Raw genomic sequence first — 24,030 nt, forward strand, 5'->3', positions numbered from 1 at the left:
AGTATAATGCCATAATTAAAATAAAGGAATTGTGCAAAGAAAGGCATTAAAATTATATGTAGGATCAGAAAGGTAGCTCAATGGCTAAGTGTGACTGCTGGAGCATTTAAGGAACTTAGGACCAGAGCTCAGATCCTGACACCCACGGAACAAGCCAGCTGCCCTAAGAATGACGGTTATACCAACTCTGAGGGGCCCAACACCCTTTTCCAGCATCCACAGCCACCATCCTTCTCACATGTACTCACAGATGGATAAATAAATATTTTAAAATTTTATGTACTATATCTCAATATATAAACTTTTAGTTACAATATCACTAGAAGAAATAATAAATAGACCTTTTTAACCTATTCTTCATGAATAATGAGTTATAAGAAAAGTAGGATTACGTCTAAGTAACTGTTTTCCCTGTATTGATATTTTGAAATAAGGGCAAAAAGAACTTATATATTCATATAGGTATTACATATACATGAATATTCATGTGTGTGTATGTGTGTGCACGTACCTATGTGTGCTGTTCTCACGGCTAGGGGTGTTACAAATGCAGACTAACACAGAAGTGTTGCCTATGAGTTCAGATTAAAGTTGCAATGTCACTTTCTATATATAAGACAATTTCTGAAATGGTGAACAAATACTGATAAGTTCCGGAACAAGTCTTTCATTCAACCCTCACTCAAAAACTTCACAGTATTATAGTTTCAGAAAAACTGAACAGCAAAATGAGGGGCCGGGTATATAGATGACTCACAGTAGTAGAAAAAGTGCTGAGCGTGTACAAAGGCAGGGCTCAGAACTTTGCAACAACAACAGCAACAAAACTATAGCAAAACTGTACTCTGCATTTGCACATAAAGTAAGTTCTAAACTGAGAGCTGTTAAAGCAGCGTTTCACCTTTTCCAAGGTCTGACAGGAGAGGAGAGACTTTATGGTGTAGAAATCTTGGGAATTCTATCTTTACACCAGCTCCCCACCACTGAGACAACAAAAACTCTCCTACAAACTTCCACTCTGCACACCAGGAGAGAACAGCCCATCCCTGTGGAGAGATCATAGGTTTGATGCATTTATTTGGGGAAATGTTTCTTTGCGTGAGTCTAGCTAAGAGGAACCTGACTTGTTACTAAGGATTTGAGTGTGGATCCTGGGATTTATGTAATTTGTGATCCACTGATTGTTTGGCCTTATTTTGGTTTTTGAGATAGGGCCTGCTGGCCTAGAATTCTGTGCAGACCTCCTAGTGCTGCCTGGCACTCACAGAGATCCTCCTGTCTCTGTCTCCCAGTATAACACACTGTTTTTAATTTGCCTTTTTTTTTTATCACTGTGTTTAGTGGTAACTATAACTTATGAGACTATTTTCATTCTTTCCTTGCTTTTTTTCCTCTCCGTGGTTTTTTGTCTGTTTGTTTGTTTGTTTGTCCTGGAATTCACTATGTAGACCAGGCTGGCCTCAAACTCACATAGTTCCTGCCTCTACTTCACAAGTGCTGGAATTAAAGGTGTGAGCCACCATGCTCACTCTTTCCTTGCTTTTTAAAATAAAACATGCTTCTTAGCATCCTGTCTGCTCTTTTGGGAACATGCTTCGGGCCTTTCTTCCTGACAACTTGTCCTTTCCCTGCTCTCAGAATGTTTGAAAACTGGAATTCTCTCATCAGCTCAGCCTCCATTGCTGTTTCCGAAATTCTTTGCAATATCTTTGCTTATTCATTTATTCTGGGGGAGAGGTAGGAAGCAGTGAGCTAAGAGAGTCTGCTAGGATCCTGCTGAAAATCAGATGGCTTCTCAAGCATCCCTGCCCAGCGAGATGAGCGTTCTCCCCTCTTTTGCTTGACTACAGTGTTTATTTCCTGTATGATGAGTTCGGTTTACTGAGCCCTCACTTGATTCCAGACACTGTGAGGAGTAAAGAATAAAGAAAATTAAGACGTGATTTTTCACCTTAAGTTGTTCAATACCAGCCACTGGTGGTAGAGACCAGTCTCGTCTGCATAATTTTCTGAAGGTGGAAGGCCTCTTAGGAGAGTTATAACTCTTAGGACAGTTACAAAACTCAAGAGTGACTGGGGAGTCTTCTTTACCACCTTGTCCCGGTCCACTGCAGGTGGTGATGCTGTTAGGAGCAGGAGAGAGCTAGTGTTTTAGTCCTTCCAGCACAGGACTGTGTCTGTCTCCTGGTGAGCTCAATATGGACTTGGTAGTTACCATATCAGATGGAGGCTTGTTTTGCTTTACTGGAACTAAGGACTGAACCTGGAGCCTTGTGCTTGCTAGATAGGAGCATTCCCACTGAGCTAAGTCCCTAGCCCTTAAAGTGGAAGTGTGGAGGGTCCCCATTACCAGTCACCCTTACTCAGACGATTCTTTTCAATCACCTCTTGGCATTGTGATTTCTCAGCTCTTCTGCACATGAAGTGTCTGTCAGCTTCCAGAGTTCGCTTTTTTGACTTTCTCATCACCTGCCACACTGTTCACACACCCTGGATTTTCTTATTCTAACCCACAAATCTAGTTGATGACTCCCAGCTTCAAACTGTCCCCCTAAGCTCCTGATCATACATGAAAAACCTACAATGATTGGTGAGAAATGTAAGTTGCTGATCAAGGTGATGATTATCATTACAGAAAAACAAAAGATCTATGTGTCTGCATGTACATGCACATCTGGAGATACACAGGAAGTTTGCTGAATAGATGACAAGCAGTGACTCACTCTGAGGCCAGGGAGACTGAAGATGCTGAGGAAAATACAGAAAAAGGAAGATGTTCATATTCACACACAGTTTACAAGGTTACCGGAAGCTGTTCATACTCACAGACAGTTTACAAGGTTACCAGAAGCTGTTCATAGTCACACGCAGTTTACAATGTTACCGGAAGCTGTTTATACTCACACACAGTTTACAAGGTATCCAGAAGCTGTTTATACACACAGTTTACAATGTTACCGGAAGCTGTTCATACTTACACACAGTTTACAAGGTTACCAGAAGATGTTCATACTCACAAACAGTTTACAAGGTTACCTCCATAACTATTTTCCGAGGTGGTGAATAGCCTTTATATCATTTACATCTTTTATCAAAAGATCACATTCACATGGTGTTTGTTAATTTGAGAAACATTAAAGACAAAGAAATTTTAAACTGGGTGTGGTACACACCTTTAATCCCAGAACTCAGGGGCACAGCCAGGTGGATCTCTGTGAGTTCCAGGCCAGCCTGATCTACAGAGCAAGTTCCAGGACAGCCAGGGATATGTAGAGAGATCCTGTCTCAACATATAAAATAAAAAAGAAGGCAAGCTCTTAAGGAAAAAAAACTCTTTAAAGAGAATGTTTACAGAGAGCATTGGTTTAGATCTGCTGGCATAAATGCTTTCACAATCCTACACTGATTGTTTTAGTCTTTTGTGTTATTATACAGATCTGTTTCTGCTTTATTCCAACTTGGTTATTAAAAATTTAAGTTCATTCTTTTTAATATCTGAGTTTCTTGGTTAAATAAAGCCAGGAAAAAAACCTTTGGTAGTTAGAGGAATGTTATCCAACTACAAATTATTTACTGTAACTATGGATAGATACTCATTGAGAATAATTTTAATACTATATTATAAGTATAAAATACTAATTCATTACATCTAAACTAATTAGCAAATAACTTTTATTCCAAAATTAGAATCGCGTTGCAAAGATCTGATTATTATCAAATCTATGGAACCAGGATTGAATCAAGAGCAATTTATACAAGTAAGGAGCTGTGTTATTCAATATTTGTATCAAATTATTCTGCCAGCTTCAATTGTATTTTGATAGATGTAATATACATCATTTGAGGATTAAATCAAATGAAAGAATAAAAACTTATCATTTCTAAGATACATACTTCAAAATGTTTAACCCCTCAGAAGTTGGGTTACAGTTTTCAAATAGCTCCTTTCTTTCTTTCATTCAGTTTATGACATAAAAATATGAAGAACTTCTACTGACACCTTCTGATAAGATCAAGAAAACCCATCATTTTATAGTCAGTGAAATCTGATTGTACAAATAGTGAGACCTAAGACTGAAGGTCTACATCATTTTTAAACCTGAGAAAGTACAACTCTACTGTAATGGAATAAGTGAAAGAAACCGTTTTCCCAGACCCAAATTCTGTCTGCTACAGCCTGGCTTTCAGGTTTTTTGTTTCTTCTCTTCCTCCAGTTTTTCTGTAATGAGTCCAAGAACTAATTCAGCTTCTACATTTTCTTCTCACACATTCTTACTCCACTGAAGGTAACAGCCATGCACAAGACAGAGTTTCTGTGTGAAGGATTTCTTAAATCCTTTCTGAGTGGTTCTTGTCTAGACCAACTGCGAATGAGATACACTCCCCAGAAACACAAAGACAAATGGCAGAGTTAGAGTAGTTAGGAGCCCAGTGAGATGACTTAGCACTTCAGGTAGAGGCAAGCCTGCTGTATGTCCTAAGGTTGATCCTAGGAGCCGCAGAGTGGCTCTCTGCCCTCTACACTCTTGCATGCCTGAGGGGGAAAGTAAGTTCTGGAAAGACAAGGCTTTCTCTCTCTAATGTAAGTATAGACATAACATATTTCTTTGCAAAAATTGCTTCTCAGTGCTAGTGGCCTAGTTGTCTTAGTAGTTTCTCTACAAATAGGTGACTTAGAAAATGTTCTTGACCTGGTCATGGTGGCTGGCTTGGGCCTTTAATCCCAGCACTTGGGAGGCAGAGGCAGGAGGTTAGAAGTTAGTAGCTGTAAGTTAGAAGCTGGCCAGATATTCAAAGTGAGTTCTAGGACAGTCAGATCTGTTATACAGAGAAACCCTGTTTCATAAAACAAACAAACAAACAAAAAATAAACTGTTATTTTTAATTATAAAAGTGGTATGAATTTTAATCATATGTGAATTATATCTCAATAAGAAAGTAATATGGACTCATTATAGAAAATGATAAAAAGTTTAAGGAAAAGTGTTAAGCCTGTAGTTATTACCAACTTATATCTCTGTTAACACTGTGATAGTTTTCCTCAGATCATAATAATGACTCCCATTTTTACCCATTTGGCTAAAGCAAACCTTTCTTGGTTTTATTATTGCTTTCATCTAGTCTTATTAGTATTCCTGGATGCCATTTATGAGGCAAAACTCAAAGTGCTCACCGCTGTGCAGGCCCCCGGGCAGCCTGCCACCTTCTCGTCCACTCTCATCGCCGTCAAGCGTGTTCAAGTCAGATATCTGGGGTTTTAGTTCTACTTACGTTAGAGAAATAGCGGGATGTGCTTCTACTCCATCTTGGTCCCTAAAACATTTTAATGGCATCGTAATGCTTTGCTTTGGGTTTGTGTCATTATTTAATCATATCTTTATTGTTGTACAGTTACTTGCTCATTATTCCAAATGAAAATAAGACCAGTGTCTGTGTGTAAATCTTTGTTTACAGTTTGAAACTGTGAACTACAAGTGGAGTAGGGCTAGTGACTTTATGAAAAGCTCCTCTCTCTCTCTCTCTCTCTCTCTCTCTCTCTCTCTATTTCTCTCTCTCTCTTTCTCTCTCTCTCTCTTTCTCTCTCTCTCTTTCTCTCTCTCTCTATTTCTCTCTCTCTCTATTTCTCTCTCTCTTTCTCTCTCTGTCTCTCTTTCTCTCTCTCTCTCTCCCTCTCTCAGAGGGAGGAGACAACAACACACGTGTGGATATGGGCATGCACCCATATGAGGAGGCAGCAATCTGCAACCCAAGGAAAGACTTTGCCAGACACCGACTCTTCTGAGCCTTCGGCTTGGACAGTTCAGCCTCCAGAAATGGGAGGAAATCATTTCAGTTTTCAAAAATACCTAGTCTAATTTAATTGCTCTGGAAGCCTGATAGAACTCCAGTAATTTTTTTTTTAGAATGAATTCCCAGAAATGGAAATGGCTAGATCAAAGAACGAACAACTGAAAACTTTGAGTACCTGCTGTCAATTGTGCTGTTGATGGCATTGATTTATTCTCCCAGCAGCAGTGGACAAGAGCTCTCAGCACTTTATTCCCACCTACAGTAAGCATTACTAAGAATAAGAGAGCTGCAATTCGCTTTTTTGTTCTTTCAGTGCTTGGGATTGCACCTAGGGCCCTTACATGCTAGGCAATCGCTGTACCTCTGTTATGGCTCCTGCTCCTCACATTTTTTAAAAAATAGAGGTTAGGGGCTGGTGAGATGGCTCAGCGGTTAAGAGCATTGCCTGCTCTTCCAAAGGTCCTGAGTTCAATTCCCAGCAACCACATGGTGGCTCACAACCATCTGTAATGAGGTCTGGTGCCCTCTTCTGGCCTTCAGGCACACATGCAGAAAGAATATTGTATACATAAAAATAAATAAATATTTAAAAAATAAAATAAATAAATAAATAAATAAATAATAGAAGTTAAAGGGTTCTGGAGATGGTTCAGTGGTTAAGAGCACTGACTGCTCTTCCAGAGTACCCAGGTTCAATTCTCAGCACTCCATGGCAGCTCGCGGCTTTCTGTAACTCTAATAATAGGGGATCTGACACCCCCATACAGACATGCATACGGGCAAAAACACTAAAAGCAAATGAATTTTAAAAAATAGAGATTAGATTTTGTATGTTAAAACACTTTATTATGTGACTTATTTATTTCTTTTCCAGTGTGAGCAGGCTATGTCAGCAAAATTTTGTCTTTCCACATTTAATGTGTGATTTCATGGAGTCACAGGACACTTTGATTTCATTGACTTTAATTCAGCAAGTATTATGCTACTGTTTTCACTTGGTAGACTCAGTCATTGGCAATTACAGGTTCTTTCATTCCAAGCTTAATTACTATGACTAATAATAACTAAACACAGTATTAAGAGTATTAAAGTATAATGTACTTGACAGGAGAGAGAGAGAGAGAGAGAGAGAGAGAGAGAGAGAGAGGGAGGGAAGCTACAGGATGGCTTCAAAAGGGTGAAGAGTTCACAGGATTCAAAGAGGCCATACTGAAGGCAAAGATTTCTGGAAAGCTAATTCAGACATGGGGCAGAGGGCAGAGGCAAGGACAGGGATCAGATAAGCTGTAAGAACTGCAGGTGCAGAGCTGCCCATGGTGCAGAGTTGTCAAAAGCTGCTGGAGTGGGGGAAGGGAGGGTAATTTTAGTGTCAGCTTTCCTAGGCGGAGAAACTTGCCTTGAACGGGTACCCAGGTTAGAGGTACATTTCCGTGGCCATTTTCCTGGATGGGGAAAAAAGAGCTTTTATAACATCAAAGTGATGTTATTGCATTATTCTTTGGTCTGGTGTGTTAAATTAGTTCATGGGTCTGGGTTTCTGATGTGGTTTTGATATCCCCATGTATGCAGGTGTTCCTGGTCTAATTTGAAGTTCACTTTAGAAAGAGGTTGCTTAGCAGTCTTGCCTCATGTTTGTGCTACAGTTGTTCACTTGCACAGACAAGACGTGAGTCATTCTGCTTCGGTGTTTGCACAGAAGACGGAGGAAACCGCTGTTTTATGAAATGGGATTGCTCAGGACAAGCCCCAGCTTGAGTTAAGTGTTCTATACTATACAAAGTAAATTCAAGCAGATCATAGCCCAGGCTCCATACCCGTCGTACCTTTTGATGTTTAGTTTAAGTTAGAATTGTAAATTCTCATTATGGATTGATGGCATCACCATGTGTAATCACCAATTTTGAGTGTCTCTCAAATTTCCTCAATTTTTATTTTTATATTTTAATATTAGCTTTGTTTGTTTTTGAGATAAGGTTTCTCTGTGTAGCCCTGATTGTCCTGGAACTCATTCTGTAGACCAAACTGTCCTCTAACTCAGAGATCTGCCTGCCTTTGCCTCTGAGTGCTGGAATTAAAGGTGTGTACCAGCTCAAATTTCCTCAATTAAAAAAGAGTTTAAAGAGGTTCTCCAATTTCAAAACATTTTTGTTAATTCTGTGCAAACATACCAATAGATCATTTAATGGTGCCCCCTGGTACTCCTTTGCTTCCATGGCTCTCTCATGATCAGCTCAGTCGATGCTGTTTCTCCTGGGTATTTTATTTTTAAGATGAACTTGAAAATTATTTTTAACAAATAACATAAGATATAAAGGGATGCTATAAAATACCATGCATATTTCTAGTACTCAAGGCCATGCCCAACCAGGTCCAGCATCTCAAAGGCCATAGGCTGAAGGAGTTTCCCCAGTACCTCCTTCTTTTGTCTAAATAAGAGAGTTCCAAACCCAATATGAAACTATATACAATAAGAGCAGATATCAAGTATAAAAATTAGAATTACAACAGCATAAACAATATTAAGCAATAAACATATGTTACACATTTCAATAATTATTCTATTCTAAGGAGTCCTAGTCTTATATTAGAAATGGCTAAGTCATGAGAGGAAAGTAGCTATGACTATCTAGTCTTCAACCCCAACAAAGACCTGAGAAGGTAAATAATATTACTTGAGTAGACAGAAGTGCAATCAAGCAACTTCCAAAATGTGCAATAAATGACCGAGACAACTGGCTACCTGGGCAATCACCCAAAGTCTCATTTGCAATGTTGGAACAATCAACTTTGCTAAGGCCTAGAGTAACTGACAGACTATTTTCAGAGGCAGGAAAACTATCTTACCCTGTCTTGGCAAGGTTTGGCAGGATTTTGTTGTTGTTGTTTTGTTTTGTTTTGTTTGTATCCTGCTTGTCTAGTCCGGACATGGTGCATTTTGTCAGTGGCTGAAGCATGGGCAGTTCTTTGCACAAAGGCCAGTTTTGCCAAGAAGAAAACAAACTCCAAGTGGAGTGTTTTTGGTGCCCAACATTCTCTTGGGAATAGATCGGTGCTGCCAGAAGCAATCATGTCTCATGTCAACAGAACCCTAAATTATTTAAATGCTATATTCTACAATTTTTTGAAGTAGTTGAAGATTACCTATCTATGTGGAATACAATCTCTGTGTATCTGAAGAACCTGGTTAGTTTAACTATAAGTTCTTTTTTTTGTTTTGTTTTTGGTTTTTTTTTCGGGGGGGAGGGTTTGAGACAGGGTTTCTCTGTAGCTTTTGGTGCCTCTGCCGGAACTAGCTCTTGTAGACCAGGCTGGCCTCGAACTCCCAGAGATCTGCCTGCCTCTGCCTCTCGAGTGCTGGGATTAAAGGCATGCGCCACCACCGCCCGGCAATTTTCAACTTCTTACACGTATGACGTTCTCTAGGTTCATCCATTTCTCAGCACGTTGCTCCTTTTTTATTGCCAAGTAAAATATTGTCAATGGCACTCCTTCCTGTGGGCCTGTACCTTTTGTTTGTCTGTGCAGCAGACGGTGGACCTTTGGTTGCTCTCACTTTTTGACCACTGTGAATAAATTCTTCCAGGAATATTTGTGTGGTTTTCTTAAACCCAGTTAGGTATTTCCATTTCTCTTGAGTGTCTATCAAGAGGCGAATTTCTGGGCTACATGGTCAGTGTTTCTAGTGCTGCCAGACTGAGTTCCATCTTCCATTTCCTATAGGCAAGAAGACAACTCCAACAGTTCCACGTCCTTGCTAGTATTTGTTATTGTTGGCCTTTAAAACTCGTGATTACACTTATCTACTTTGTGCTGCTACACATGTGTGGAGGCCGGAAGTCAGCACTGAGGTGCCTCCCCAGGACCCTGTGCACCTGATTTTTTGAAACAGGGTCTCTGACTAAACATTGAACTCACTGATTGGCTAGGCTAGCTGGCAGTCAAGCTCCATGACCTGTCTCTGCCTCCCCAGGGATAAGGTTTTCAGGGATGTGTGCTGTCACACTCTGCTTGTGTGTAAGTGATGGGGATCAGAGCTCAAATTTTTACCTTTACACAACAAACACGTCATGAGCTGAACCATGTCCCCAGCCTCTTCTGTCTAATTTTATGGACTACTGGTAAATGAATACTCAGACAAAGAAGTTATAAAATGGAATATCCAACTATCTTGTTGATTTCTTGGCACATTTCAGGCATTATTCTATCTGTGTTTATCATGGAATACAATTACAGAAAAGTCACAGAGTTTTAAAAGTCTAAAAATACATTTTTCTATATGGTACAAGATAATTTTTTTTTTTTTGGTTTTTCGAGACAGGGTTTCTCTGTAGCTTTGGTGCCCGTCCCGGAACTAGCTCTTGTAGACCAGGCTGGCCTTGAACTCCCAGAGATCCGCCTGCCTCTGCCTCCCGAGTGCTGGGATTAAAGGCGTGCACCACCATCGCCCGGCCCAAAATAATTTTTTATAAATATATAAGAATAAGACTCAAAGATGAGGGTTGAGAGGGGAGCATTAGGTCGGGTGCCATTGGCAAAGGTGTTATTAGGATGCTAACGGATCTAGGTTAACATTCATCAGTCTTACACCGTCTTCTCCTTTAATCGTGCGTATTAATTTTTGTCTTATTTGCTGGGTTAGGCTGTTAACATTAGTGTTCCTAACATGTCTGAACACCTCTTCCTAAATGCAAGCATTGCACAATCAGACACTTTAATTATAGAAAGCACTTACCTGGGTAAAACCCAAGAAAATGTTTCTTAAGCTAAGCCAACCCAGACCACATGGTGAGGCCCCTATTTCAACAAAGAAAACCTTGCATGGAAATATTTAACTCTCTGACCAACAAATCACTGGGCCAGCCTGTGTGGCACAAAAATGGTGCCTTGAGCACTTGCTGTTTTGTTTTTGAGATGAGGCCTCACTAACTCCATCCTTTTACCGCTGCCTCCTGGCATTAGTGGTTTTCTAGCACATACCACAGCACCTGGCTTACATCACTTGCTTTTACTTTAAGGGTATTTTCTTAGCGCCTGCTTATGAAATTGAAAGAAAATATAACAATTCGGCATAAGGACAAGACATTAGCTACAAGTGCTACCCAGTGGAGGCACTGTGCAGTTCGATTGCCCCGTGATTGTGGAATATGTTTGGAGGAAGCACAATCATTGGGTCATAACAGGAGAGCACAGAAAGGGAAGGATAAAAGCCCACAGATGCTCCTGTGTCTCTACCATTTTCCTGTGCATCTGCTTTCTGAGTAGACAGTCATCTCCTCATTGACTAGAGTCTACTCACTTTTTAATTCTGTTTATTATTTTAAAGGTTCAAAGTGACCATCTGAGAAAGTTTTCTCCCAGTTCATCCACTATTAGGTACAATAATGCATCATGGGAATGTTCTGTTGTAATGGAATGAGTGTATTTGTAGGTACAAGTAGGAGTTCACACTTCTGTGTGCAATAACATGGATGCATGTATATGCTGGATGGGACCAGGGAAGGATATTTCCGATTCAAACCACAGTAGGGTATCAAGTCATTCTGGTTGCCTGGGACTTGGAGTTTGATGGGATGTGGGGTTTTCAGTGTTAAAACGAGTGAAGTCCCAGCAGAAGTGAAGCTGTTGGTGTGCTCTCCGACACTTGCATCATTTCCTGACTTCTTAGCCCGTCTGATTATTGAGGAGATGCCACACATATTAACTGCTCACTAGAGGCAAATGAAAAGAGCCCAATGTGTTCCCGATTAGCGTGAGACTGTATAAAAGTAAAGGCTGGTTTCTCCGGAGCATCCTTCTGTAAACCGGAGGTGTTTCTCCTGCCCGCCAGGTCCCAAATAACCACTCTGAAGCTTAATATTAATTACAAACTGTTTGACTTATTAGCTCAGGCTTATTATTAACTAGCTCTTACAACTTAAATTAACCCACTTCTATTATTTTATGTCTCACCACGAGGCTCGTGGCTTGTTACCTTACATCTTGCTTTCCCAGCAGCTGCTGGTGTCTCTGACTCTGCCATCTTTCTCCCTCTGTCTCTGTTTGGGTTTTCTGCCTGGCCACTGGCCAAATCAGCTTCTTTATTAACCAATGGCAATAAAACATGTTCACAGCATACAGAGGGGCATCCCACATCATTTTTCAGTAAGTTTGGACTTCAGACAATCTGAGGTCATTCCTGAATTAAATAATGAGCTTAAGGATAATTATATACATTGATGCTGTGTAAGGGAATTCTGATATTAATTTTCAATTCTTTAGCTGAGAAACTATGCATTCCTCAGCCAGGAGGAAAAAGGGCTTGCCTCTGCTTGTGTTCTCTTCTTAGTGGTATCATCTCTGGATGATCCCTTTTTTATGGGGTTGTTTAATGTCAATCATTTAAGTCTGAGGCCTTCCAACTGATGTGGCTGTTAAGTTTAAAGAGAAAGGCTTCATAAACGGTTTCCAAAGACTGAAGCATTAAACTTCTGCCACAGCAGTATTTACACCTCAAAGGCTTCCAGTCCTCTAGTTCATTTATGTCTTTATTTTTGTTTGTTTTCTTTCACTTGTGTGCTCTGAATTGTCTTATGGTAGAACAGAAGGAGGCTGGGTGGCTTTGGGAGAGGTTCCCAGTAAAAAGTATGTAATGAAAATACAAAACCTTAGGGTGAGGGGAGAGAATTCTATGCCAGAAAAACGAGAAGGAGCGGGTGAATGAGTCTTTAAGTCAGTGTGTCTCTTCCTGGACATGGTCTTCTTATGTAAGAAATGCATACCAGAACTGACTGATTAGCAGTTCCTCCTCACCTGTAATGCTCTGCTAGTGTTGCCATGGCAGAGATCCACAGACTGAGTGGATTAAATAAAAAATAGTTTACTTTTGATGATCTTGTAGGCTAGAAATCTGAGACAAATGTCAGATTTGGTTTATGTTATGATCAGTCACCTTGGTTTGTAGAAGACTATTCCTTGTGGTGATTGGTCTCCTTGGTTTTTAGATGACTAGTTATGCCCTGTGATTATCAGTCTCTTTGGTTATAGATGACTAGTTAACCCTTGTGATGATAGGTCTCCTTGGCTTATAGATGACTAATTATCCCTCACGCTTTCACATATCCATCCAGCTGTGTGGGTTCAAGTTTCTTCTTCATGTAAGGACATTAGTCCTACTAGATTAGGGCCAACATCTAAAGACCCCATTTTAATTTAATTACCTCTTCAAAAACTCTATCTCTAAATATAGTCATAGTCTGAGCTACTAAAGATTAGGCCTGCAACAGGAATTTGGGGAAAATACCACTGAGTCCATGTTATTACCTGGTATATTTCACTAATAAAGGGCAACACTGTATATTTTAGTCACTTTTTTACTTACTGGTTATTAAATGTGTCATTTGTTTAATTCATTTGCTAGATAAGAGTTTTTTAAAGTCAAGAGTTCAAGAGCAGGATTGCTTAACTAAGTGCAGAACTAGCAATCATTGCCGTTTTGTATACAGTGTTTGGGATCAAACACATGTCCTTATGTGTGATGAGCAAGTGTTCTACTCTCAATAATTGTTCTTGTCTAAACTCTCTCTCTCTGAAACTGAATAACTGGATAGGTCATTTTCTGTACAAACATATTGCTTCCTCAGTGCTAGCTCACAAGTGCAGTCTCTAATGCTATAATCTATACACCTTGTGTGCCTACTCCTCGGAAAAGGCTTACAACTACCAAGGCTTACAGATACAATCTGGAAGTTAGCACCTCAGCTAATCAGTTTCCAAACATGGTTTTCTTCCCATTGCTCTTATGTTAGCTACTCTGTGAACTCTTCCATTGTTTCTATAATTAAACAAGCATGATTCTTGATGGCCCAACACAGTAGACTCCTAATAGCAGCTACCAATCTATTAGATGTGGCATTTGCCATGTTCTCAACATCAAATCAGAATAGAAAAACCCAGACAGAGTCCATTTTTTTTAAGTCCTGACTCAGAGAGGTGGTTTGACAAAGGGCAATTCAGATGCTAAGCAGCTCACAGAGCTTTTAAAATGAAGGTCATTAAGTTCTAAAATAATCTAAAGACGTGTTTTGATTCATTCTTTGCAAGGGTATAAAAACAGCCTTGGCATAAAGGCTCCCATGTATTTTCATGTTTCTTCTGTTCTTTAAGACATGGTTAACTTTCTGTAATTGTCCTCGTTACAACTGAATCTTCAGTTAGGTGGATAACTGGTAATCTTTATGTTATATAACCAACACCTTCCACAATTAGAATATGCTCACTCAGAAAACCTATAGGTCATGAATCCCTGGTGTCTTTCAGAGAAAAGTTCTTAGCTAATTCTTGATTCAGTTGAATCCCTGTACCCCAAAAATTCACATGGCTTTAGCATTAACTCCCAAAAGCTAGATAGAATATGTGATATTTTTATCATGAACTAATATTTATTCATCATTAGAGGATTGATCCACAATATAAAAATGCCAATTATGTAATAATTATACAATATGAGTAAATTATAAAATGTCTACTAATCATGAAAAGAATCATTAGTACTAAACATAAGATCTTAGCATACTGAACTAATTGGGTCAATTAGCCCACATCATCCAGCTCAGTGGTTCTCAGGCCTTAGTAAACCTATATCCCCTATAAGGGCTTCTTAAAACACAGATTGATTTCAACCCCAAGGTTTCTGATGCAGTAACTCAAGGGCAGAGCTCCAAACTGTGTTCCCAACATATTCTTAGGGATGCTGCTGGTGCATGGGCCACACTGTGAAAATCACTGATCTCATTCAACTCTCCTCCTCTAAGAATATATTTTCTGTCCACTGGAAGGAGTGTCTTATTCAGCAATTTCTTAACTACTGTGCAGAGAACAGGAGAAATGGCTATAAAGTTATTACATGGGATACCCAGATTCTGTGCATACAGTGCACACATTCCTATGACCTCACCATGTCCCTCCAGATAACTGCTACTGTGATACCCATTTTTGTAAGCAAAAGAGAATGGAAACCAGGCTTTGAATCCAGACAAACTTTTAACCCATTATACTATTCTGCTTCGCCAGTTAACAGAGAAAAACTTAACTGTGCTCATTGATCCATCATCAAATCAGTGACAATTGGTAGTTCAGTTGGTAGAATGGTTCCTACCATGGCCCCAGCACAGCAGAATCCAGGCATGGTAGGGCATAACTGTAATCTCTGCAGCCAGGAAGTGGAGGCAGAAGGTTCAGAAGTTTAAGGCTGGTCTTGTCTACATAAGAATCTGAGGTCAGGCTGAAGATGCAACCCTGCCTTCAAACAAATAAGCAACATTATTTTGCAACTCAAGTAATAGTTTGTAATTTATTTACATGGCTTCAAGTATAATACATCTTTTTAAAAAGTATACATGTATATGTGCTAGTGTCTCCATCTGTATGACTGTATACACACACAAGTGTGTGTGGTTCCCTCAGATATCAGAAGAGGTTGTCAGATCCCTTGGAACTGGAGTTACAGGCATTTGTGAGCCACCTGATATGGGTTCTGGGATTCTAACTATGGTCCTCATGATTAAGCAGCAAGTATACTTAACTCCTGAGCCATCTCTCCAGCCCCAAACATGTCCTATACATACTGCATCCTAAATGTGCCCAGATGCTGATGATGAGATGAACAATCAGCTTGAAATATGTCCTCATGTTGGGTTGAAGAGATGGCCCAGTGGTTAAGGCACTTGTTGCCCTTGTAGAAAACTGAACTTTCATCCTGTTTCCACATGGTGGTTCACAATTTCAGGAGACCCACTGACTTCTTCTGGCCTCCTAGGTACCAGGCATCCATGTGGAAAGCATACACACATGCAGGAAAAAAATCATATACATAAAATAAAAATAAATTTGAAATAAAAATACTTTAAATGTGCTCATGATGTGTTCTCTTTAAAATAAATGACTTGTTTTCAGTGACATATTACTAAAATGGAACTTTTTCACAAGCCTGTTGATTACATATTAGTTACAAGAACTAGAAACCAACTCAGTAGGGCTGATAGTAAAATGCTCATGATTCAATGGCTTTAGGAATAGACCAGAAGAAGGACTTTGAGAGTATCAAGACTGTCTCGCTCTGTGCTCTCTCTTTTTTTTTTTTTTTGGTTTTTTTTTTTTTTTTTTTTGGTTTTTCTCTCTCTTAAGTTTGATTTCATAGCATCTCTTCATGGCAATAAGGAGGGAACCAAGGCAAGCCCACAGATTGGCACTTAAATGAAAACTCCTTAAATGATAGCAAATGATGCGGACACATTTTACAGCTGATATCATTCATATGTGTGGACTGAAAACCATTGGGAAAACCCAAACAAAGAACATGGTTTTAATTAATCATCTATCCTACTGTTTTCTGCAGTACATCTCTTCACACATTGGAGAATTGAAAAGTGAAGTTTTTGAAGAACTCCTTAAGCACCTTTGTCACCGTGCAGAAGAATTCCGGGAGATCATAAAAAGCGACATGCGGAGACAGATGTTTGCTGAGCTCTTCCTGTATTGTGACAGTGGGAAGGTAGGTGAGACCCGGGGGGGAGGGGGGGACAGCTTTGACAAGATGCTTGTCGGTGGTGTTTAAGTTTCTGTTGTGTCATACTTGGTAATGGCGGCCGTTTATATATATAATATAAAGACATTGATTACTAAGTGGGGGGGAGATACAGAGAGTACAATCTACGTTTTTAAAATCATCTAGCTAAAGCCTGACTTATCAGCTATTTTCTCAAATTGTTGTAAAGTTTTTTCGATCTTATTCTGTGTTTGTACTTTCTGGTTATTGAATGGGCCCACCCTGAACCACAGCTTGAGTGGCATTGCTTTTCAGCATTTTGGACCTGTTCTAAGTCAATCTCCTGTGTGTGCAAGTGCCAGCAGAGGCCAGAAAGGGTGTGGCTCCTGGGAGCTGGAGTCCCAGGCATTTGTGAGTGATATAGGTGCCGGGATCTGAACTTTGGTCCTCTTAACCGCTGAGCAGTCTCTCCAGTACCTTACGCTAGATCTTAAAAGTTTATATTCAAAAGTGTTTCTCGCCGGGCGGTGGTGGCGCACGCCTTTAATCCCAGCACTCGGGAGGCAGAGGCAGGCGGATCTCTGTGAGTTCGAGACCAGCCTGGTCTATAGAGCTAGTTCCAGGACAGGCTCCAAAGCCACAGAGAAACCCTGTCTCGAAAAACCAAAAAAAAAAAAAAAAAAAAAAAAAAAAAAGTGTTTCTCTCCCCCCCCCCCCCCTCTCTGGTTTGTTTGTTTTTTGAGATAGGGTTTCTCTGTGTAGCAGCTGTTATAAAACTCTGTCTGTATGTAGACCAGGTTGGCTTCAAACTCAGAGCTCCACCTGCCTCTGCCTCCTGAGTGTGTGCCACCATATCCAGCTCAAGAGTACTTCTAAGAATAAGATTTGGAGGAGAACTGAGGCAGGGCATTAAATGGACTTGCAGCAGTAGACACAGATTTAAGTGAAATATGTTTGCTTATTTGTATACCCATGCTCGGTAGTGATTTTTTTATTGATTTTATTGAGCTATACATTTTTCTCTGCTCCCCTCCCTTCAAACCTCTCTCATAGTCCCCATGCTCCCAACTCACTCAGGAAATCTTGTCTTTCTACTTCCCATGTAGATTAGATCCATGTTTGTCTCTCTTACAGCCCTCATTGTTGTCTAGGTTCTCTGGGGTTGTGAAGTGTAGGCTGGTTTCTTTGCTTTATGTCTAAAAGCCACTTATGAGTGAGTACATATATTTGTCTTTCTGGGTCTGGGTTACCTCACTCAATCACATATTTTCTAGATCCATCCATTTATTTGCCTACAAATTTCAATATGTCACTATTTTTTTTTGCTGTGTAGCACTTCATTGTATAAATGTACCACATTTTCCTTATTCATTCTTCAGTTGAGGAGCAAACCTTTATCCAAACTAACCAAAGGGCCAAGAAAGAATTTCCAAATTAACAAAACCAGAAATGAAAAGGAGGACATAACAACAGACACGGAGGAAATCCAGAGAATCATTAGGTCTTATTTTTAAAACCTGTACTCCACAAAATTGGAAAACTTAAAAGAGATGGACAACTTTCTGGATAAATATCGATAGTGATTTTTAATGTAGTACTATTTAACTTCACAAATATTCCAGTACTCCAAACATGCAAGAAGTGGCAGAGCATTGCCAATTATTTAAGGTAACGAGGTTCTTCTACTTCCATTGGAGAAACAGTCTGTGCCTTTGCTGATGATGAAGAGTTCTAGATCATAAATAAATAAGTACATAAGTACATAAATGAATAATTTGAAATGTACAGAATGTAACTAAAAACAATTCCAAATATTCTCATAGCCACTGACCACCATCCCCCTTTTCTACACTAAGAGTTGCAACAGAATGCCATATTACTATGTTAAAAAAAAAAAACAACAACAACCAAGACAATCCGAGGCAAAATGAATGCCCCCTACAGTGCCCACAGGTCCAGCCTCTGTGCATCCCCTGAGCTACAGCTCCTCTAAAAGGCATCTTCCCCCACAGCCTCCACATGGAGGAAAGTACACCAGGAGCCTGTTCAGTTATTTTCTTCTCATTACAAACCTTAGATATATACAGTAGACATCGATCTTATACCTTACAAATTGAAAATAAAATGCCAAAAACAGCTCCAGGTGCCTTCTCATACCAAGAGCAAACTGTGGTGTAAGAGCACAAATACCTTTTTATTTACTTTACCTATTTAAAATATTTATTTACTCTTACATGTATGCTTGTTTTACATGCATGTATGTATGTGCACCACATGTGTGCAGTGCCTGAGAAGGCCAGAAGAGGGCACTATGATTTCTCCAACTGAAGTTAAAGGAAGTTGTAAGCCACTATGTGGGTGCTGGGAATCTAACCAAAGTCCTCTGCCAAAGCAACAAGTGTTCTGTGATGGTTTGAGTGGGAAATGCCCTCTATAGTCTTGGACATTTGAACACTGGATTCCAGTTCATAGTGCTGTTTGTGGAGGTTTAGGAGGTACAGCCTGTAGAGCAAAAGTCTGAACCCATTTCTGGGTGAAAAAATTTACCCAAGCCCACCAACCTCTGAGCACAAAATCCCTCCAATCCTCACATTTGCCCCAAGATCAGGCCACATAACCCCTCCAATCCCAGGCCACCCTGGAAAACTCCACCTACCTCCAAGAAAGCCTATATAAAGCCCCCTTCTGCTTAGTTCACTGCTGCTTCTTGCCAGAGCAGAGGCACCCACTCTCTTGGGTCTCTACCGGTAAATCTCTTATGTAAGACTTGTTGTACGGTGTGACTTTGTGGGATTCCTTAACTCCTGACTGCCAGGATACCTTTCCCTTCAGAGCTGAAACACTTCCTTGGGGAAACTTCTTCCCTGTAGAACTTGCACTGGGGCAAACTTTCCCCTCCGATCCTCAGAGCTGCAACACACAGTCTTCCTGAAGGAAGTGTGTCACTGGGGGTGGGCTTTGAGATGAAAAACCTTATCTTCTCCCAGTCTGATCTCTTCTTTTCTTCCTCTTCTGCCTTTCTCTGGAAACTTCTGTGTGATGTTTGTGCCATCAGACTTTCTTTTGAACCATGATCAGAAGCCTCCTCCCCACACCTCTTCTGCTGCACAATCTGAGTGATGCTCAGCTGCTTTTTCCCCGTCACCTGAGCCATTCTACACGTCACCTACCATTGGTGCCACATCATCAATAGAGACGCCAGGGCTTGTAGGTTTGATCTTAGTGCAGCCAGCAATCACCGTGGATCAAGGAGCATACAGACAGTAGTCCCTGGGTGACATTAGATCTTTTTTTCTTCTTGCTTCCCTTAGCTGGTTCATAAGCCTTCATTTCCTGGCCATGTGTACTTCATCTACTTTTACATTTCTCTTTCCTGGACATTGTCATCTACCTTTCAGAGGGCTTCTGGGAAAATTCTGCAAAACTGATGGATCTCTGGGCTTTCCTTCTTATGTTCTTCTCTCTGCAAGTCTACACAAAGAAGGCATGAACAGACGTCATATCACAGCACTAGATATATTTATTTAAATAAATAAATAAAATATATTTTATTATACAGACATGCATGCACTTCAAACAACTGAGCCCATTTCAGAATTTTTTTATTTCATAAAAATAATAGCTTTGGTGAATAAAATTCTATGTGGTAGGGTGGTTCTTATGGAATTGTTCTTGAGAGACACAGAGAGATATTGAGGGAATGCTACCTATTCCAGAGATGCTTTAAGAATGATAATGTGTTGATTGTGGCAGTTGAAGGAGAAGCAGTGATCACACGTCAGAGTCTCGTTTCAGGCCACCATCAGAAAAGCTAAGTTTGCTGTATTAGAAGGTCAGGAAATCCAACCTTTTAACTTCCCCAAATACAAAATCCTGCCTGCCATTGCCCAGTGCATCCTTCCAGATATCCCAGAAGATCTGTAAGATTCTGTCTAGGAGATCACTGGGAGTACTTGGGAGGATAGAAGGAAGATACTAGAAAGAAAACAAAGTTGAACAGCTCTAGAAAGAAGGGCCCTCCAACTCCAAGGCAAGCATCTGTGCACAAACCAGCGTAGAGTATTGCGCAGAGAAGCAAGATGAAAGCAGCTGGCTCAGGGAAGAAGTCACTGGTCCTTAATATCCGGCCAAATAATCTGAACCAACTCTCCCAAGAAGTTGATTTCGGGAGAGGCTGCTCTGTGGAGTACCTCCCTTCAGAAGCTATGAGAAGACAAGGAGGAACAGGTCGAAGATCTCTGGAAATGGAGATGATAGCAGTACCGGTAAAGTACCCCAGCTCTCTACAAAGTAAAAGGCTTGAGTAAATCACACTGTTGGAAGGAAGGAAACTAAACCAGGCGTGGTGGTGCTCGCCTTTAATCCCAGTCCTGGGGAGACAGAGGCTAGTGGATCTCTGTGAGTTTGAGGCCAACCTGGCCTATATAGTGAGTTCCAGAACAGCCAGGGCTACATTGAGAGACTGTGTCTCAAAACAAACCAAAAATCAGAAAGAAAGGAAGCGTGTGTGTGTGTGTGTGTGTGTGTGTCTGTCTGTCTGTCTGTCTGTCTGTCTATCTATCTGTGTATGTTAAAAAAAAAAGTAAAGAATTGCCAGGCGGTGGTGGCGCACACCTTTAATCCCAGCACTCGGGAGGCAGAGGCAGGCAGATCTCTGTGAGTTTGAGACCAGCCTGGTCTACAAGAACTAGTTCCAGGACAGGCTCCAAAACCACAGAGAAACCCTGTCTTGAAAAAAAAAAAACCAAAACCAAACAAACAAACAAAAAAAGAAGTAAAGAATTTCAAAGAGATCTGAAACGGATAAAATTCTAAAGGAGTTAAAGACCCAGCTAGAATTTCTGGAGAAGCTCTATGGCTGCTGCTTTAGAGTCAAGCTGCCATTCGGAGTGGAGCGGAAGACAAGAAGATGGCAGCTGCGAAGACCACAGGCCATGTGATCCTCAAGGACTAGGTCAAGCAGAATCCCAAGGGCAGTCAAAAGCTTTCTAGCTGTCGGCTCTGGATGACAACAGGCATCTCATCTCGTCATGGCCCCGAGCTAGGAAAACACAGCCTTCTTTACTGCTCGGTTGGTGCTCACCCTGTTGTTCGTCCCACAGCTCAGAGGAGAGTGAGGACAGACCCAGTGCACAAGCAAAACTGATAGGAAAACGTGTCTAAACGCACACTAGGATGTGTATATAAGATTATTCACCACTGCATATTTTTCTCAAAATACCAGAAACAACCTAATTTCTATTAATAAAAGAATGCTGAGAAATGACACTGCTTTTCTATTGTACTACATAGTAGTTAAAATGGATAAAATATACTTTTTTTTCTTTGAAGTTTATTTAGGTTTTACTTTACATGTATGAATATTTTGTCTGCATGAATATAATGCATGGGGTCTACAGGTGACAGAAGAGGGAGTTGACTCCCCTGGAACTGGAGCTATAGATGGTTATGAACTGCCATGTGGGTGCAGGGAACTGAACCTGCAAAGCAGCAAGTGATCTTAAATTCTGAGCCATTTATCCAGCCCCTAAAGTAAATAAAATAAAATTAGATTCCCAAATCTAATTGAGGGAAAAAAATCACTTTGAAAGCTAGACATTGTAGCATACATTGGAAAGACGAAGCAGGCGGACATTGAGTTCCAGGCCATACGAGGCTATATAACAAGATGCTAACTCAACCCTCTTCCAAAAACACAATTTAAAATGACAATGTAAAGACTGATACATCTATTCTATCAGTCTAATACACTTTTGTGCATGTTCTTCTGTGTGTATAAACACGTTCACGTGTGCATGCCCATGTAGAAGTCAAAGGAGAACACTGGGTGTTGTTCTTTTTTGTATTTCCTTGGGACAATTGTGAATTCCAGCTACTAAGATCACAGGTGGTGTTAGCTTTACCATTTTTTGTTTGTTTTTCTGTAATAAAAATTTTCCCAAAATAATGTATAAAGGAACAAGAAATGAGCAGTTACCTGTGATGTGCAAGGTCAGATTAGATAAGAATTGAGGACTGTACATTGAATTCATCAAGGAAAGCCAGTCACAGCAAATATTTGTTAAATATCCACTAAGTCTAAAGTGTTTTGACATGTAACAAAAGGGAGAAATGAACATTCGATCCAGCTTATGGATTTTGATGCTGTAGGTTTTATTTTCACAATAATGATGGGACTGGTGATGGTCACAATGATAAATTACTCAGAAAATCATGATCTAGCATCATAAAAAATTTTGAATCCACTGCAGCTACGAGTTGTAAACTTTCTGTGTAGGTGAAGGTCCTGGATCGGCAGCGGACACTGGCCTTACTGGAAGCATTCTATGATCAAAGTTCACACCCTGCTAGGAGCTTCCTCCGAAACCCACGGCAATGTAAGTGTTGTTCAGAGGTAAGAGTGCACTCAAGTTGGTGTCGTAGGACAATGGCAGATAACATGGGATCATTCTACTCCCAAGGGATCTCTTTGTACCATATCCTTAAGTCATGGTAACCATACATTATCTACTTGCTCATATTCCCACAGAATTCACTCTTCTTCACAAACACCGGAGTGCAATATCCAAACTTCTGTCACAGCAAAATTCAGCTAGAACAAATTTTAAATGTGATTCGATGAAGAAAAGCTTTGGGAATCCTTTGAATGCCTTAGAAACTAAATCAAAAATAGTTATTCCATTTATAATGCCCAAGCTAGAATTCCAAGATTTCTGTGAGAGGTGTTTCCTTTCCCGAATAGCTTTAGTTACTTTGCTTTCGTGGTAAAATATACATGTATACTAACATGTTCAAATATTCTTCTGTATGTTTATCAATAAATGCCATTACAAGGTTGTTGATTTTTTACATTATTTATTATGAGAGGGAGGATGCCATAGCATTCCCATTGAAGTCACAAGGTAGCTGTAAGTTCTCTCCTCCCACCATGTGGGGTCAGAGGGTCAAATTCAGATCCTCCCTCTGTCTTCGCAGCATGCTCCTTTACCTCTGAGGCATCCTCCAGCTCTAGTTTTATTTGTTTTTGAAGAGAATGCCTTTTAATGGTCAAGTTTGCTAAACAATATTAATATCTTATTTCTGTATGCAGACTTATTACTTGGATACTCAGAATCTGTAGGTAGTAAACTGAAAGTTGTAAGAGCCACAATATTATAACTTAATTATTAAATATTTCGAGAAGAATGGGAACAGATGGAATTTTGTGGGATTTTATTGGGGGGGGGGCTTTTTCAGACCAGGTCTCATTATGTAGCCCAGCAAGTCCTGGGGACCATAAATCTTCCCCCCCAACCTGGGGTCATGGCCAGCATAGTCCTATCCAGCAGATTTTGTTACTGGAATCAATAGCAAGATCCTTGTGAAAAACCGGCTTTTTCCTAAAGTCCTTTCTTCTTTCCACTATCTCGTCTTGATGTGGGATACTCTTCTGTATGCTGTGAATGTGTTTTATTACCATTGCTTAATAATGAAGCCGATTTGACCAATAGCCAGGCAGAATAGATCCAGGTGGGAAATCCAAGCAAAGATGAAGGGAAAAAGAAGGTGGGTCAGGGAGCTGCCAGCAGCTGCAAGAGAAGAAAACTGTGAGGTAACAAGGCGCAAGCCTCATGGTAAAATATAGAATAATAGAAATGGGTTAAAAGTTGTAAGAGCTAGTTAATATTAAGCCTGAGCTAAAAGGCCAAAGAGTTTATGACTAATATTAAACCTCCGAG

At 40.2% G+C, this 24,030-nt stretch overlaps 1 protein-coding gene across 1 annotated transcript in view; it reads left to right on the forward strand.

Moving 5' to 3' along the window:
* The window catches only part of Efcab5 (EF-hand calcium binding domain 5), a 97,311-nt gene that overhangs the window by 26,400 nt on the left and 46,881 nt on the right, over positions 1-24,030 (forward strand). Inside the window, exons 6-8 of the mRNA XM_041664114.1 lie at positions 3,688-3,758; positions 16,163-16,318; positions 22,590-22,689. Coding sequence (XP_041520048.1) covers positions 3,688-3,758; positions 16,163-16,318; positions 22,590-22,689 — 327 coding nt within the window. The remainder of the gene's footprint in view (positions 1-3,687; positions 3,759-16,162; positions 16,319-22,589; positions 22,690-24,030) is intronic.

Source organism: Microtus oregoni, unplaced genomic scaffold, assembly GCF_018167655.1.
Source record: "Microtus oregoni isolate MIOR12 unplaced genomic scaffold, Mior012 000015F_ref0000493, whole genome shotgun sequence".
NCBI classification, from domain to species: domain Eukaryota; kingdom Metazoa; phylum Chordata; class Mammalia; order Rodentia; family Cricetidae; genus Microtus; species Microtus oregoni.